The 17,752-nt window shown below is 37.5% G+C and overlaps 2 protein-coding genes across 3 annotated transcripts; one reads left to right on the forward strand and one right to left on the reverse strand.

Annotated features, from left to right (window-relative positions):
- Positions 1–130: 130 nt before the first annotated feature.
- Positions 131–8,878, reverse strand: sypl2a (synaptophysin-like 2a). The gene is made up of 6 exons (XM_055160192.1): positions 8,309–8,878; positions 8,132–8,206; positions 5,799–5,917; positions 4,295–4,493; positions 2,980–3,150; positions 131–1,151 (listed from the first exon to the last, which is right to left on the reverse strand). The coding sequence occupies exons 1-6, from the start codon at positions 8,321–8,323 to the stop codon at positions 1,014–1,016; spliced, it is 717 nt and encodes a 238-aa protein (XP_055016167.1). The 5' UTR covers positions 8,324–8,878; the 3' UTR covers positions 131–1,013.
- Positions 8,852–17,293, forward strand: zc3h11a (zinc finger CCCH-type containing 11A). 2 transcript variants are annotated; one of them, XM_020930902.2, is made up of 16 exons: positions 8,852–8,965; positions 12,251–12,319; positions 12,603–12,753; positions 12,826–12,945; positions 13,053–13,176; positions 13,286–13,465; positions 13,542–13,607; positions 13,688–13,834; positions 13,902–13,997; positions 14,087–14,146; positions 14,227–14,727; positions 15,042–15,121; positions 15,210–15,576; positions 15,704–15,867; positions 15,959–16,104; positions 16,425–17,293. In XM_020930902.2, the coding sequence occupies exons 3-16, from the start codon at positions 12,700–12,702 to the stop codon at positions 16,525–16,527; spliced, it is 2,208 nt and encodes a 735-aa protein (XP_020786561.2). In that variant the 5' UTR covers positions 8,852–8,965; positions 12,251–12,319; positions 12,603–12,699; the 3' UTR covers positions 16,528–17,293. The 2 variants fall into 2 exon arrangements, with proteins under 2 accessions (XP_020786561.2, XP_020786562.2); XM_020930903.2 differs by lacking the exon at positions 12,251–12,319 and having other exon boundaries at positions 8,877–8,965.
- Positions 17,294–17,752: the final 459 nt, after the last annotated feature.

Raw genomic sequence — 17,752 nt, forward strand, 5'->3', positions numbered from 1 at the left:
GGCAACATTTTTAGTTTATCCACTTTTCATACTGGGCATTTACATAGGCCTATGCCTTAACAGTTTTAGAGACAAAGCCATTTCAATTGTCATGATACACATGATGCTCATGGATAAAAAAAAGTCAAGATAATAATCATTAAGCTTTATTGAAAGAAATTAACTTGGCATACACTGAAATAAACAGAAACCTCAAAAGATCAACTTAAATAAAATAGACTGCTCTGAGCACCAAAGAAACACTTTTGTTGAAACAAGTGAGCAAAAAAAAAACAAAAAAAAAAAAAAAAAAAAACCCTTTGAGCTTATAACCATGTAATAATTGTTTTCCCTCTTTAGCTGGGTGTTTGACTGATTCAAGCGTGTTTGAGTAATTCTGTTTTTTTTTCACCTACCCTGTCCCAGCTGACGGTAACTTATGATTATTAAAAAGGAAAACCATTTGACTCAGCATCATACATACATTATGTTCAAAGTGTGACATTGCTATAAGATGTGAATAAATTGCTATGTGATAGTTTACTAAAATCTACAATATTAAAAGACAAACAGTATTAGTAACAGTAACAGTAATAGTATAGTACTTATTCAAAGTATTTACGCTACTATTATAATCAGTGTCCTGACCCAGAGTCATATTATACAAACAGCAACTGAAATTACAGTGGTTTCCAACCTCAAACAACATACAAAAAAAAACAAAAACACGAATTGTATAATAATCATTCATCCTTGAGCCGGCTATGTGATTATAAGAGACAAATGGAAAGATAATCCAAAGCAGACAGCAGAAGAGTAGGATAACTGTCTTCCTGGTCTCATTATGGTCATCATTTTACTAGAGCTCACAGTTTCACACTGATAACAGAAACCAGTTTTATATTATTTAGTATTTCATTCAGTCACAAGAAATGAAAAGTAATAAAAATGAATCTATGGTTAAGTAAAAAGCTGACAAATAGTTCATAGGCTACACTGAGTAAAGCAGATGAACCGTAGAGTGAAGTTTCTCACTATTGGGAGTAGGAAGTTGGGCCTTCTCCATCTTCTACAGACACATTTGTTGGGACAGGATCTTTATGGAATGGAGTCTCTTTGTAAATAAACCAGCAATTGCCTGCCCACAGGATCAGGTTTAAGAAGCCAAAGATCTGAAAAGAGACAGGTTAAAAACAAGACTGTATTAATTAGGGATGTAACAATAATCGAAATATTGCGATATTGTATCGTCAATAGTCTCAAGTCTCACAATAATATTGTGGGCAATCACAATATATCGAATCACAAGTCTCTTTGCTTAAATTCATTGTTGTGGTGCAGTAATAGAAACATAAAAAACAGAACTACAAAGACCATGATCCTTTTGCTATTTCAGTGCAGACTACATGAAGAAATAACTTATTAAGCATTTATAAATCTTAATTCTTTGTATTATAAAAGTATCAAAGGCTTATCATGGCATATTAAAAGGAAAAAGTAGCATGTTCACAATTTGGTTAGCCTCCACAAAATATCACAATAAATATCATATTGTGAGATGCGTATTGAGAAAATATTGTATACAGAGATTTGGATACAATTACATCCATAGGGAGCTCGATTATTGTTCTGCTAACATCCTACACTTCCACTTAATATAAAGAGCAGGTGTCTCAAACTGGACCATCCTCCCTCTAATGTCCAGCCCTTGATATTAGTTCTATACCAAGCATACAATGCCATACACATTTTTTTAACAGATCAAATGTCTGATTCAAGTATGCAAACTTATTTATTATTTTGTTTTTTTGTTCATCACATCAGACTTGGGTCTAAACCTGGACTAGATCAGGACCAAAAAGTGGCTCAATTGTGAACACTCCCTAGAATGATGGTGGCTTGTGGCACAATTTGCTTTATACTTGTTTGAATTAATGAAAGGATATATATTTTCTAGAGACCAACCAATATGTGTTTTTTTCATGGCCAGTGCCAATACTGATTGTTCAGAATCCAAAGCAACCAATGGCTGATAAACTCTGCTGATAATTTTGGGATGATTTTGATTATTTTCCTAAAATTCCAGTCGCATTTTCAGCTGTTTTCTCTTTGCATTAAAGTGTTAAAATAAAGCGTTGCATGTATTTTTTTTAGGCAGCAGCACAAAATATCAGCCTGTGCAGGAGATTTAAAGCTAATAGCCGATATGATAAAAAGTTTAAATTTCAATTTCTAATATCGGGCTAATATTTCTATCTCTAATATTTTCCACTTATTTATCACAATGCGTAAGTTGTTACAGGAATCATTACCCTCCAGCGACATGGCATTACTAGATATGGTGTATGGCTTCTGGTGTATTTCAAGATTAATTCACTGATGTCCAGTTTAAAGAGAAGAACTTGCTCTGGAAAGGAGTTCTACAAGGTGTAATGTGTTTATTTACTTTCAGTATGATCCATACATTTTAGGAAACTTTCTGATTTATATAGTAGTATTAATTGGAATGGGCGAGGCACTATACAATAGGAAAGTAAAATAGAGATAGAATTTTAAAACTTCTGTAGTTTACTCAAATGTAAGAAATAAATATATTACAGATTTTCTATCATGTAATGTTTTCATATATAAAAATAAGCCATTTTATGTGTAAAAACTGGTACAAATTTGCAGTTTGGGACATTCAAAATGGAAACATGAAAAGACCAAGTTTTAAATTTCTTGACATATTACATACAAAAAAATATATTATTTTGTATTTGAACAAGATTTGACCAAAAATTAGCCCCCCCCCAAAAAAAAACCCAACTAATTTCCCCTTTTTTTTTGTTAAAACTTACAAAAATCAGACTTGGAATTAGGTATCAAAAGATCCTTCTGTGTCAGAATCTTGTTAAGTACAGGATTGAAGTTTTGTTTGCGGTGCCTTAAATGATTACAGTATGACCAACACATACCTGCAATAACAATAATATGTGTATATCTGCTTCAGTTACATACCACAGAGGCATTGAGTCGACCCATGGATGGCCATTCTTTGACCTTGCACTCCTGGCATGTCTCAATCAGGTGCTTAGGGTTAGTGGCCCATTTAACATCAGTCAGACCTTTGCCCCAAGCTGAGGATGACACCAACCATAAGAAGGCAAAGCTTGCTGTCACTAACAAGTCCTGAAAGAAAAAAAAAATTGGAGAAACAAAAACAGATTACATTTTGATTAGAACCAAAAATATAAGTTAAAGAAATTCTTCTAATTATGAAGTTGCATTGCTCTGAAGAGTCTGTCATATTCCCTTTGTTTCAGGTTTATCGATTTTCAGTTTCTTTACTCCATCTAATCTTGGACCAGTCCCATTGCAGCCATTAATTTGTTGCATTTGTCTCTTAAATGCAAAAGATATCTCCTCTCTAAAATTCTTGGAACATTCAAAACGTATAACTTCTTTTACCTGAGATAAATAACAGTATAGGGCTATACTTTCTGCAGAAATCCATGTTGTTTATTAGTCCTCTGTTTTGACACAGCCATGTGTCTCTCTGATTGGCCTGTCAATCATGCCCAACTGTCTCCCAGTTGGGGAGACACGATACGATTCCAGATCCACTTATCTTTGTAAAATTTTGTCGAAGCGTGTAGTTATGGCTGTCCATGTAATTAAATTGTGCAGTGTCTTGGTCTATCCAACTGGGGTCTGTACAATTTACTAATAACAATAACAGCAAAAATTAAGAGAAGTAAAAAAAAAAAAATCCATATTTATATGATATAGTAAAGTCTGTGATGTTAAAGGGCCCATATTACACTATTTTCTTTTGTTTCCTCATCAAAAACCTTTGTGCTTTGTTTCATTCACACATTCACCCAAACTCTGCATATTTAGACTGTGTTCTCCTCTCACACATAAAACACTCTGTTCCACCTTGTGATGTCATGTAGTAATACAGGAAGTGCTCCACTGTGTTTTTAAACTCCATACCTTAACTACAATCATTTGGATAATTTCAGCTCTAGAAGTGCTAATCTCTGCAGGGCTAAGGGTAAAAATAGGTGCTAACTTGAAAACTACAACTATATGACATCACAAGGTAGAACCAAGCATTTTGAGCTTTGTGAGTAAAACAAAACACAACTCCAGGTATGTTTTTGAGGAGGTAATAACATTGTGGCATTGCTTACAGCTCACAAGAATCCTTTTTGGTGTAATATATGACCTTTAATATAATCTTTTCTACAGCACGCACATATGGTATATGCATTTGAGTTTACGCAAGCATATTCTTATTTTAGAATATTTGCAGAAATGTATCACTTACTATGGTGGGTCCACGGCTTGTCTCACGATACACACTTTGGAAGCCCAAGTAGAGAACAAGTGTAGCAGTGCAATACAGAAATGCAAACACCCCAATACAGACAAAGAACTCTGCGGAGGAGGAGAAGTCACCCTGTAGAAACAGCTCTGAGGCTGGAGCTTGGGTACACGATGGAATGGTGTAGGAATAAGATGGTAACCTGTAAAGTCAAGATGAGAGAGTTAAAAAAGTGACACCTGTTGCTTCATCGTTAATTCACTGTTTTAGTTTAAATTATATCTCACCATTGAAGATTTATCCATAGAAGCAATTGAACACAGAACACATGACAGTTGTTTTTAGTAATTAAAATCACAAAAGTTATTCATGGGTTTCAGAATGATGAAAAATCAGAACTATAGCAGTTAACAACAAAAACATAATATATATAAATACAGCTTTTGAATGGGGAAAACGTTGCTTATAATAGGAAGCTGAAACCCATGGGTAATTTATTGACTAGCGACATTTCATGAGTAACACATTAGTAATATCTTAATGCTCAATTGTCAGTGTTGGGAAGTAACTGAATATATGTACCAAAATGCATATTCAGAACTGTATTCTGGAACAGTTACTTTTTCATTGGTGGTATTCAGAGTACAGTCACTTACTAAAATCAAAGGAATACACAACGGAACTTAATCATGTCATTTTGATTCTGAACTGCACAGTATTAGTAGGACAAAAGAAAACACAGCTCTTGCAATGTGAGCATGTGTGATATTTTTTTCTCTAATTAAACATAAATTAATACATAACAACAGTGAAACAAAAATCAAGCTGTTTATAAATACATGACATGTTTTTACACTATAATATAATGCAACTTTGTGAAAAGTATTCAGAATACAGTACTCTGACTGGACCATGTATCAGAATGCTTTAAAAGATGCATTTTAAGGGTATACAATATTCTGAAACTACATAAATTTTCCCATCACTGTAAATTGTAGGTCTAAATATGAGAAAAAATTACAGCCCACAAAGGTTAAGCTGCTGGTTTGACGTGAACTGTCCAGAAAATGTTGCATAATTATAATATTAAGAATATATCTTCCCATCTAACAGACTTCTGACACACCGATAGGCTGAATGACTTGGGGAAAAATCTAATTGTGATTTTTCTGACAAGTATTGCCACTGCAGTTTAATTTGTGATTTATGTTTGAATGATTCTGATCAAAGTGTACATTTTATAGGGCTCATATTACACAGAAATTACTCCTTTGAACTTGAGTCATGTTATAACGAGACCACATCAAAAATATAGTTGTGTTTTGTTTCATTCACACATTTGAGTAATCCTTTATTATTAGTCTGTCTTCATCTCCGAAGTTCAAAATGCGAAATTATGGTATCACAGCCTTTGCAATTTGCCAATTGTGTCCATTCAAATGCAACTGCAATTTCAATTTGACTGCGATGAATTTTGTAGCCCTATACACAGACGTTTTGACTGTACCTGAAGGGGTATCCAAAAACAGCTATCACATCCTTTTCGCCTGAGTCTGGACATTCAACTATCAGGCTGGTCGACCCACTGTAGCCTCCAGTTGTAGCAAAGGCAAAGATGGCAAAAATCTAGAGAAAACATGTAATAGTTTCTGATTATTGTAATTTACTAGTCTGGCAAGCCTGGCACGTGACTATTTCTTCCACTGATGTTGCAAACAAGTGGGGAGTCAATCAATCAGTTAATTAATCCTATGGTACAATATGACAGACAGGAGGACACTGAATAAACTGTTCTCCATCATGGACACTCCTGCTCACCCACTGCCCCAGGCCATTGAGGGAAAGAGGAGCTCATTCTCCTACAGGCTCCTACAGCTCCGCTCAAACAGTGAGAGAAACAAGACTACATTCATAACATACTCTATACAACTGTACAACTCACCCTTATGTAGCAGGTAACCTTATGTCATGTCATTATTTCATTTTTGCACTGTTTTTCCTTACAAACTCCTGTATGTAGTTGAGATATTTGTATTAGTACGTTTGTATATTTAATTTTTACTTATACATGTACATTTATATAATTAAGACTTATTTGACACCAGTCTCTTCTTGTTTTTGAATTTATTATTAGTATTTATATTTTTTCCTCTACTGTGCTACTGTGCTATGGTGTTCAAATAATTTCCTGGCGAAGTCTAATATAAATAAACACTGTTAATATTTATCTAGTCAGTGTAACAGAATTGGTAGAATTGCACAACATTTTACTTTTCAGATAAATATTACATGCCCCAATGTATAAAACTCTGAGCCAGGGCTAACATTTTACACTGTACATTGTCTGATTATTTACACAGTTTCCTTCAAAATTCGGATGGAGCAATGTAGTTAAAAATTACAGAACTGCAGTGCTGAGACATTGGGACATGCCTTTTCATAGGTCATGCATAAAATATAACCCTTAATTACTAAGCTATGAAAACTCAGAGCTCAAGGCTTGCATATAGCTGAAACAGAAACAATTTTATGGATTTTGAAAGAGCGGTTCAACCATAACAAGGATAGGTTGGAGAATTTTACATTGTACATTAGGGATTTTGATTTTTGATGCTTTAGCACATAAGTGGAAGTTTGCAGCTCGTGTTTCCTTTGTGTTATCTTGTGTTTCATATAGGAAAAGTCTAAGTCAGCAGTCGGATCAAATGCTGGGACAATAGCAGGAAGGCTGAACAGTGAACACAATAGAATACTTCCTCTTCAAACAGGATCAACTCCACGATCAAACTGGGATAAAGTGTTTATAAAGTGAAGGAATAAAATATCTGCACTGTTTTTATAATTCCTCTGACATTGTGCTCGGTGCCGCTGGGGCAACCTGTCAGGAGCAGTGGACGACTGCAGTGAGTCTCCAGATCCAGAGCTGGGCCCATCGTCAGGACGAGCTGGGCTGGAGGATCTGTCCACTCCTAGCATTGACAAGCTGTTGACTTGTAGTACATGCATAATAATTCAATTATACCAAAAGATTGTTTTTTCATTGTGCAATAATTTACACTACTCACATAAATATAACAATATAACAAGGCTGTGCTCATTATCTTATTAGACATTGGAGAATTCTGGTTAATCTCCTTAAAGACAGACACTATGTGCATCTGTTTCACTCTATTTTTATACAGTAGTAAGTCAAGGGTTAAAATAGGACAAAGAAGGAGCAAAGCAGAGTATAGAATTGCACAGCCTGGCTTGACCCCCAAGAAAGCATTATTCTGCTTTAAATGTACATGCAGGTTTTCCTAAACCCAAATATAGTGTATGTATATTTTATAGAATATTAAGAATATTAGTATATTAATGACTTAAATAAAACGGATTGTTTTAATACAGAGCATGGTGGGGTGAGATGGACAAAATATATATATTTAAGTATACCAATAATATACTTGATAATCAAACCATGAAAACAACATTCACAATATGTTCTATATTTCGATAATCTGCATACCTCCAATCCATTGCTTAAAATATACACTATGGGTCTGATGATAGCTTTTACTCTCATGTTTTGGTCAACTACTATAGTTTAATGTCCATTTATTTAATTTTGTATAGGCTACAGACTTAGAGCATACTCATCAACCTACTCACTCATGCCTATGCAGGGCTTGCCTCCAGTGTGTGCACTCTGCAGACTCCCGAGGCATGGGGCCAGAAGTGTCTTGCACAACAACATAGACATGGATTTATTCAGTAGGGGGATTAAACTACAAACCCCTTTAACACTCATACAGTTTCACCTTTTGACAACAGCATGGTTATATCAAGACAAATACTTACCCATTCTAGTACACGAATGAATCCTATGGGCTCCTTCAGTGGCTCCAGGTCCAATTTAAAGCCCGACACCAGTTTCTATGAATAACAGAAAGAACTCTTCACATTATTAACCTACAACCCTGACATTGTAGTATTTTGCTGAACCTATAGAAGCCCTTTAAAACCATATAGGCCTACCTGAACAGTGTCCATTTAGCAGGCAAAAATACACTTGTATGTTGAAAAGCGAGCAAACTACCTATAGACAGTCGTGATAAAATGCATTAGAACAAAATTAGAAAACAACTGCCACTGTCTGTCAGCAGTAGGCGGCGAAGTACCGAGCCAAAGTTAGGAGTGTTGTCAAAGTACACAGCTGACACTGAACTGCTCACTGCCCAATCCGGCCAGGGGGTTTACTATACACTTCCGGCTTGCCCTTCAGAGTAAAACTGTGTCAAAATTGTTTTATACGTTTAAACATGCCTGTTCTCAATTATCGATAGCATACAGTTTACAACGATCGGGCAAACATATTATAGGCCTATATTTCGCAATCAATTAAATGTAGGCTTGCCTTGTATGCGTTCTGTTTTTAAATAATTTTTGTAACAGCCAGGTCTAATAAATCTGTATGCAGTATGCACTAATTTCTAAATTACAAAAAAAAATCTGGAAAGTACACCCGCTTTAGTGGGCGGTGCCACGGCGCAAGCCCCTCCTTGGGCTTCCCCCCCCTCTCGTGTTTTCGTTTGCGTCCGCCATTTTGTTTCGGTCTACGACAAGGAAGCATACGGAACAGGGTTGTGTCTTCTTTCTACGCGAATCTTTTTCATTTTTTTATATTCCTGACTGGTAATTGATTCAACATGATTTTCGCACATTTTAGCAACATAATACACATTCCACACCTACTTTACGTATTTTGATTGCCCTAAATTATCGCTAAGTATTAAGTTAGCATGTTGCTAAAGCTAAGCTTATTTGTGTTGTGGCTAGGCCTTCATAGAGTCGATGAGCCTGACGAACACTTACACTATATTGCCAGAAGTATTTACTCACCTATCCAAATAGTCGAAATCAGGTTTTCCAATCACTTCCGTGGCCACGGGTGTATAAAATGAAGCACACAGGCATGCAGACTGTTACTACAAACATTTGTGAAAGAATGGGTCGCTCTCAGGACCTCGGTGAAGTCCAGTGTGGTACTGTGATAGGATGCCAGCTGTGCACCAAGTTCAGTTGTGAAATTTCCTCACTGCTAAATACTCCACAGTCGGCTGTGAGTGATATTATAACAAAGTGGAAGCGATTGGGAACGACAGCAACTCAGCCACGAAGTGATAGGTCGCGTAAGCTGACGGGAGGGGGTCATTGTGAAAGAGTTGGTCGCTCTCAGGAGCTCAGTGAATTAAAGCGTGGTACTGTGATAGAATGCCACCTTTTCCAAACTCCTAAATATTCCACAATCAACTGTCAGTTGTATTACAAGGAAATGAAGGCAATTGGGAACGACAGCAACTCATCCACGAAGTGGTAGGCCATGTAAACTGACGGGGCGGAGTCAGCGGATGCTGAGGCGCGTAGTGCACAGAGGTCGCGAGCTTTCTGCAGTCAGTCGCTACAGACCTCCAGTCTTCATGTGGCCTTAAGGTTAGCTGAAGAACAGTGCGTAGAGAGCTTCTTGGAATGGGTTTCCATGGCCTATCAGTGTGTGACCTCACAAATGCGCTTCTGGAAGAGTGATCAACTATTCCCATAAACACACTCCTAAACCTTGTAGACAGCCTTCCCAGAAGAGTTGAAGCTGTTATAGCAGTAAAGGGTAGGCCGACGTGATATTAAACCTTATGGATTAAGTTCATATGCGAGTTAAGGCAGGTGAGCGAATACTTTTGGCAATACAGTGTATATACACTGTGTGCACAAATATTAGGCAAGTGCGTATTTTGACCATATCACGATTTTTATTTATATTCTCCAACTTCAAGTTGTATAAACTTGAATTATTATTGGATTTAAGCCTATCAGATGATGTGTTTAATGAGGGACAGTGTGGCCTATATTAAGGTGTGCAGAATTATTAGGCAGCCCCTTTTCCTCAGGCAAAATGGGTCAAAAAAGACTCTGAAAAATCTAAAATTTTAAAAAGTCTTACAAAGGGATGCAGCGCTCTTGATATTGCAAAGATATTGGGGCTTGATCACAGAACCATCAAATGTTTTGTAAATAGTCAACAGTGTCGCAAGAAACATGTGGAGAACAAAAGACGCAAATTAACTCCAAGAGATTTTAGAAGAATCGAATATGGAGCTACCAGCAACCCAACATCCTCCAGCGCTGTCATATTCCAGAACTGCAACCTACCTGGAGTGTCCAGAAGTACAAGGTGTTCAGTGCTCAGAGACATGGTAGGGAAAGTTGAAACCCAACCACCACTGAACAAGGAACATAAGCTGAAATGTCAAGACGGTGCGAAGAAATATCTGAAAACAGATTTTGCGACCTTTTCGGTTTGAAGATGGATTCAAAATGAGCTCCAGGACTTACTGCTAGTTTTTAGAAGACACTTTCTACAAGCAGTGGTACGTGGAAAAAGGGCATCTTTCAAGAGAACCAAGATGATTTTTATACTGGACAATGCTCAGTTGGATGCATCGAAGTACTCCACTGCATGGATAGCCAGTAAAAGCCTTAAAGCTGAAAAAAATAATGACATGCCCCCTTCCTCAATTGACCTAAACGCTATTGAGAACTTATGGGCCCTTCTAAAATGGGAGATTTACAGTGAAGGAAAACAGTACACATCTCAGAACAGCGTATGGGAGGCTGTGGTTGCTGGTGCACAAAAAGTTGATAGTCAGCAGATCAAGAACCTGACAGACTATGATTGGAAGGCTTATGGCAATTATTGAGAAGAATGAAGAAGAAATAAAAGAAATTTGTACATTTTGAGCTGTTTTATAAAACCTAAATAATTAGGTTTGAGGTTTATTTACATTTTGGATTGATCAAGAGCACTGTAGTTTTTCAATTTAAGTTAAGTTAACCTTCATAAATACACCTTGCCTAATAATTATGCACACAGTGTAGTTAGCTGTATGCTTGTCGCCTAGTTAAAATAAAAACATGACATTGCCAACACATCTGTTTGGTTGCATGTTGTAAATAACTCTACTCAGCATTGCATCATGAGGGGGAAAAAAATGAGGCCTTTACAATCAAGTGTCTTATGCTATTTATTTTCCTATAGTGTGGACTTAATGTATGTGAAAATATTAAACAGCATGCCTCTTTAAAAAACAATTGTGTGTAAAATATATATAACTGGAAAACATAGCTTCTTTTATACCTGCATAATAAGCACTGAAGCAGTAGTTGCTTGTTACAGCTATGGTACTGAGATTTGCAAAAAGTAACACAGCCAGACACGGTTGACTTTTGGCTTTGTAACTTGGGTTTAACTTTTAAGTAAACCAGTGTTATATAGAAAAGTTGACACAGCCTCACAGCAAAAGAAATGGTATAATTGTAGATGTATTTTAGAACGCGCCTACCTTAATCAGATAATTATAAGTTATATAATTGTCCTTAAAATGTATTGTTGTTTGTTGACTTGTCTTAACCTATTTCCAGTTTCCAGCAGGTGGGGTGTGATTTTTTTTTTTTTTTTTTTTTTTTTTTTTTTAGGTTTCAGGTACCATCTTGGCCTTTTTTTTTGGAATTAGACGGATATGGATAGTTTTTCATTTTTTCGCATTTTTTTCAGAAGATTTTTTTTTTTTCCTCAACTTGAGCATCTTGCTGTCTTTAACTGAATGTCAAGTTGAACACCTTTTGTTCTAGAAGACCAGATGAAAGCTGAAGAGTTTTTCTCTTACTCTTATAATTTTCGTTTTTATAAATACATTTTTTGGATTTTTTCGTGGTGTTTTTGAGCCCTTTCCTCATTTCCATTGCGAGGCATCCAATTAAAAAAAAAAAAAAAAAAGAAAGAAAAATTAAATACCCTAAAGGACTTCCAAAATCCTACAACACCCATAGTGCTTAGTACATCGAAAAGGAATGTGGTAGCATCACAAGTGTCTGGACTGTCCACCCCCTTTGTCCTCTTTTCTTATGGATCAAGTGTTCCTTCAGGATTGAATTGCCAGAAGAACTACTACCAGCTGCACGCCCTGACGGGTCACCTGTGCTCTGTGTCCTCAGGTAAAGTTTCACCAACAGGTTATTGAGTTCCCTCTCAAGTGTGTGTGTAAAAAACTGTTGTTGTTTTCCACTCACCATTTACTTTAGCACTGTTGAACATTCTGCCCCAAGTTCCAACCAAAAAAAAATAATTTACTACATGAATACTGAAACTTTACTTTAGTAGAATCATTTTAGCTTATTTGTGGATGTCACATTTGTGTTACAAGTTACTGGAACAGCAAAAGGCTCCTAGAGTGTGAAACATCCTTTGCTCTTCTTACCTCTTTATTGTTGTTTGCAGGGAAGGTTCTTTTGACCTTGAAAAGAAGCAGCCACTGGGTCTGAAGAGTGATATCAACCTGTTGGCAACCTGTTCCACCAGACACGCCAGGATTATTATGACTAACCATGGAGATGACTGCTACTTCTTTTATTATTCCACCTGCACTAAAGTAAGAGAAAAACACTTGGCTTAACGTTATATTTAAGGAAAATAAATCTTAACAGGTCCCTCTTGTTACCAGGGAGATGCTTGTCCATTTAGACACTGCGAAGCTGCGATTGGAAATGAGGTTGTCTGCAACCTGTGGGAGGAGGGCCGATGTTTTCGCCCCGTCTGCAAGTTTCGCCACATGAAAATTACGGTAATTTACAGTTGGAAAATTAAGTAGATAGGAAATGATCCCATCTGGTTCTTAAAGGTAAAAACAAAACATCACAATCTTCTAATGTGTACATTTCTATATAACAGCATAACCGTAAAGAGATCGCATGTTACTGGGAGAACCAACCTGCGGGCTGTCAGAAGCCACACTGTGCCTTCTTTCATGAGAAACCCCGCTGCATCGATGGACTTTTTGTTCCAGCAGACAAAGGTAAGGGCATGTAGCATCATAGAGCCCACATTGTTTAGTTTGATACTTGCATATTATCAACACCATTACACTGTGGATCAGACTTCAGACTTTGCCATCAATGTTTCAGGTCTGAAGAAGAGTGAGGAAGTGCCCCCGGAGGAGCCGGTGCCCTCACAGCCCACTTTGCCCACAGCAGCCAACCCCCAGGTCAGAGGTGTTAAAAAGAGTGAAACACAGGAGCCAGTCCCAAGCCCTACACACCCCCCAGTGGTGATCAACCCAGCTGATGATGATGAAGATGAAGATGGTAAAAGCTTTTGTCTATATCAACATATGCACCACATAGTTAAAGTTATTTTTAAATATATATTTTTATTTTCCAGACCAGTTCTCAGAAGAAGGAGAGGTTGGAGTGTCTCCCAGAAAGCAACCAGGAGGGCCAAAATCGGGTACGATCAAGAATGCAACAGAGTGGTGTGGTGCGACATCAACTGAAATTAAGGTACTCATTTTGTGCCTATTTTAACAGATGGGTCTTTGAACTTTGGCGTCAGCACACTGGAGGAAATCCGTCTCAGGAGAGCTCTAAAAGCAAGCATGAAGAGGGCTATATATCCTGGTGGTGATACGTCTGCCAGTGGTGGGAAAGAAAATTCATTTATGCAGACGAGAGATGGTAAGACCACTGGACAGGAGTAAAACCTGGTGTTAAAGTTTTGATTATTCATGAGTGTGTATTTTAGCTGTGGACTTTAGGTGCGGAGTCCCTCTGAGGAGGAGTCTGGCTGAGCGCCTTGGCAAAGTTATGGATGAGGAGGAACCTCCAGTACCTCAAAAATGTGAGATATCATTGAAACAGTGAGCAATTGTATCTCATTTTATGTGTGATTAATTGACTAACAAATGTTTTTCTTGTCTCCTTGTGCAGCTTCAAAGCCTGTTAAGCAGAGACTTACATTGCCATCAGATCTTATTGCTGAAACACCAGGTAATGATTGTTTTTTTGTTTTTTTTAACTTGCTTCTTTTGTTAAAGACTCCATTAAAATATGTTATTCTTACTTCACAGTTGAAACGAGGTCCAAAAAACCAGAGCAAATCCGAATTAAAACATTGGAAGAAATTAAACTAGAAAAAGCTGCAAAATCCCAGAACCCAAAAGAAGGTTCTGTTTCAGAAATTGCCATCACCAAAACAATTATAACCAAAAATCCCAAAGGTCTCAAGAGAGCCATCACTGTCAAAGACAACTCTATTGGCAATATTCAAACCTTCTCAGAAATGGTTCATGCAAAGAAGAAAAGACAAGAAGAGAATCTGAAACAAGACAAGCATCCAAGTGAAAAGGGCAAAGACAAAAGCCAGGACAAAGCAGAGGCTGTCAGATCCCAGGCAAAGGAGGTAAAGGAGAGTGGAGGTGAGATCCGAGTGAAGACCCTGGAGGAGATCCGGAGGGAGAAGGCAGCCCGACTACAGGCTCAAGAAGAGGTTCAACAGGTAACAACTGACCCCCAGGAGTCCAGTGCAAAGAAACCCCGCCTACTACGCCTCAGGAAAGCAGCTTCACAGAGTAAGACACAACCTCCAGCCAATTTGATTTAAAGGTGCATTGTGTACTTTTTCTGGTGGAGGGTCTGTCATATGCTTTTCTCCATAGAGATGTTATTGCTCTGTCTGGAATGTTTCACAATATGGTATGGTATTAAACCTTTCTATCTACAGTGTGGATCATTCCAGGCAGAGCAATTAAATATCCCGAGAAACAAGGTGATGAACCCCCAACCAAAAAATGACATGGTGCACTATGAGAGAGGACATGCAGCTGTTTTGCATTGTCTTTGGGGAATGTAACTGAGATGTATTTTCTTCCATTGTGCTCAATAGGCAAAGACATCCCGCAGAAGAGTGAAGATGTAACACAGAAACCAGAGAAGCCACCCAAGTCTACCCCTAATCCACCTGAGGTACTAAACCTACTATTGCAGTCTTAGTTCTTCTTTTTAGCACATGTTGAACTATTGTCATTTCTTATGTTTGTGTATATTTCTGCAGTCTTCTAGTAACGGTATTAAAGTGAAGACCTTTGAGGAGATTATGCGCGAGAAACGTCTTCGTAAGAACGACACTGAGGAGCCTGCCTCTTCAAGCAGCCAGACCAAAAACACAACTGAACAGCAATCATCAGATTCTGTTGTCAAGAGAGAAGGTCCTGCTGTCAAGAGGGAAGATCCTGCTAAAATAATGTTTACTCCAGACTCCTCAACTACCAATGATTCAGGTGTTCCCCAAACCAAGACCAGTCCTGCTAAAGTTTCTGCTCCTGTAAAAAACAATGGCACAGTCTCCAAGGAGTCAGCATCCAAGAACATCACTCCAGAGAGACAGACTCAAGAGAAAGGAGCAGACACCAAAGGCAAAGGTACTGTAGTATTGCTTTTAGCTGGAAGCATGTCATGTAGAAAGATAGATTGATACTTTATTGATCCAAAGGAAATTTAAAGTCCATGTAAGTATTAATTAAGTTCTATAATGTTGTTACCCTTCAGTGAGACCCAAACTGAATGTGAAGCCATCTGTTGTGAAACCGAGTGTACATCTAAAGCCTGGACAGAAGAGAAAAGCTCCAGAGCGCTCTGCTGTGGCTGCAGTCAAGCCCCTGAACAGCACCTCCAACAAGCCCAAGTCTGAGGCAGTCTGTGCAGACTCACAGGTATGACCACTGCACATCTGCCAAGTGAATGTTTTAAAGACAAAACCATATTTGGGCCAGAAACGTCACAATTATTATTTTTTGCTTTCAGATGTTCTCGTCCACATCCTCAGACAATGCACAGAGTTCAGAATTTCTCTACAACGCCGTCACCTCCTCTGACTCTTCGTGTAAACCCACTCCTGTGTCTCAGGTCCAAGAAGCCCTGGTCCCAGACGACTCTACAGTTAACCAAAGGTAGATTCAAAAGAGATCATAACAAAAATTGTGCTCTCCTAAATAGCATAATAACAGTGGATAGGATTTTACATGTCCAGTCTGAGTAGTTCATGGGTAGTGTTTAAATTCTAGATGAAACATAAATTAGTTATATAAAAATCTTAGTCAAATTACTACAAATAACTTCCAATGGAAATAAAATTGAAATCATTTGTAATAAGGCAGCTGTATTCTTAGGCTTTGAAAGGCAAAATTCAACTCTTTCTTTGCTTTTAGTTTTAAATATGCAATGCAGAAAAGCTGTTCTGAAATAATCATGAAAGCATTTTTCCCCTTAGCCGTACACTGAAGAGCCCTCAGCCAAAGTCGCGTAGGACCAGTGGCTGTGAGCCGCAGTGGCTCCAGCAGCACTGCCCTGACATCAACAGTGGACGACTTTGATGAACTGATCAGTGAGTTCACCACCGATGACCCTCTGGAGGACGGCGTGGACCCCACCCTCGGAGAGGACGACCTGCTGCAGGAGCTGTCTGAGATGATTGACAGCTGAAGACTGAGGACTCTCACATCGCTTTGATATTATGACATAATGGTTATTAAGAAGCCACCGTCTATTATTCAAGATGCACTAAATTCATTTTAACATATGTATTACATTTAGTTTTTAAATTATGTTTTCAATTTCCCATCCTGTAGTCTGTTTCCAGAATAATCTGATACATTTGGACTATTTTATATTCCCTTTGTTATATGACCCCTGCTTTCACTCTTGCGAAACTGGATGTGGTGCTCATAGAAGTGTCTGTGGACATGCTCAGGTCTTCATTGTGTAGAATGTGAGTGCTTCATAGCTGTGTATACTGTGTATGCAAAATGAAACATGAGAAAATAATGAACCGTGTAGCACTTCACTTGGCTTTGATATACACCTTATTTAACTATGATTTCTCTGTGTCTGATGTGACTGGCCCAAATTGTTCTGACCGAATTCGTTTTTACCTCTTAAAAACCTATATTAGACAGCTGAGGGACCCTTTCAAATGGTGTATGCAACTTGTCATTATTTTAATGATTATTTTATTGTTCAGTTTGTCTTTGGATTTTAGTCATATGTGATGTCTTATCCTTATGTTTTTATATTTACCTGATTTCAGGTCTCCTGTATTAGTGTATTATAAAATTATGTAAATAAAAGATTTTAATGACATCATTGAGTGTTTAATGGTTAAAAAAAAAGTTACAGCCAGAAACGAAACCAGATCAATGTCACAGTTCAATCAATAGTTCTACCTTTACTAACCAACAACAAATTGATCAAAACATGGCTTTTTGTATGGTGACGGCGCCCTCTGCTGGAACATTTTAAGTACTGCAAATTTTGTCATTGCTTGTGGGTGTTTGTTTTTATTTTTTATTTTATTTCCTTTGTTGTTTTAAATAAATCAGTTAGTTTATTTTCTTTTTAATCTTAAAGATAACAATCTACCAAATTATTCTAAGTTATATCTTATAAGGGTGTTCTTCAGTTCACAAATTTAAATAAATGGCAAATTGTTATCTGGACTATACAGAGTTAATTTAAACATATCAGGTGTTAGAACAGAGGTTTACTGACAGTCAGAATTTATAGAGCTGTACCGGATTTTAGTTTTCTTGTAAAGGATTT

Source organism: Boleophthalmus pectinirostris, unplaced genomic scaffold (genome assembly GCF_026225935.1).
Source record: "Boleophthalmus pectinirostris isolate CB_2022bp ecotype Guang Dong unplaced genomic scaffold, ASM2622593v1 HiC_scaffold_3, whole genome shotgun sequence".
Classification (NCBI taxonomy): Eukaryota; Metazoa; Chordata; class Actinopteri; order Gobiiformes; family Gobiidae; genus Boleophthalmus; species Boleophthalmus pectinirostris.

What these genes read in the sequence shown, in the direction of transcription:
- zc3h11a (XM_020930902.2), top strand. Translation starts at nt 12,700, where the DNA reads ATGACTAACCATGGAGATGACTGCTACTTCTTTTATTATTCCACCTGC. An exon ending in TTCGCCACATGAAAATTACG is followed by an intron (nt 12,946 to 13,052) that starts GTAATTTACAGT and finishes TCTATATAACAG; the next exon opens with CATAACCGTAAAGAGATCGC. An exon ending in CAGTCTGTGCAGACTCACAG is followed by an intron (nt 15,868 to 15,958) that starts GTATGACCACTG and finishes TTTTGCTTTCAG; the next exon opens with ATGTTCTCGTCCACATCCTC.
- sypl2a (XM_055160192.1), bottom strand. An exon ending in TCATTCGTGTACTAGAATGG is followed by an intron (nt 5,918 to 8,131) that starts GTAAGTATTTGT and finishes TGTTTTCTCTAG; the next exon opens with ATTTTTGCCATCTTTGCCTT. An exon ending in GTCGACTCAATGCCTCTGTG is followed by an intron (nt 1,152 to 2,979) that starts GTATGTAACTGA and finishes GTCTCTTTTCAG; the next exon opens with ATCTTTGGCTTCTTAAACCT.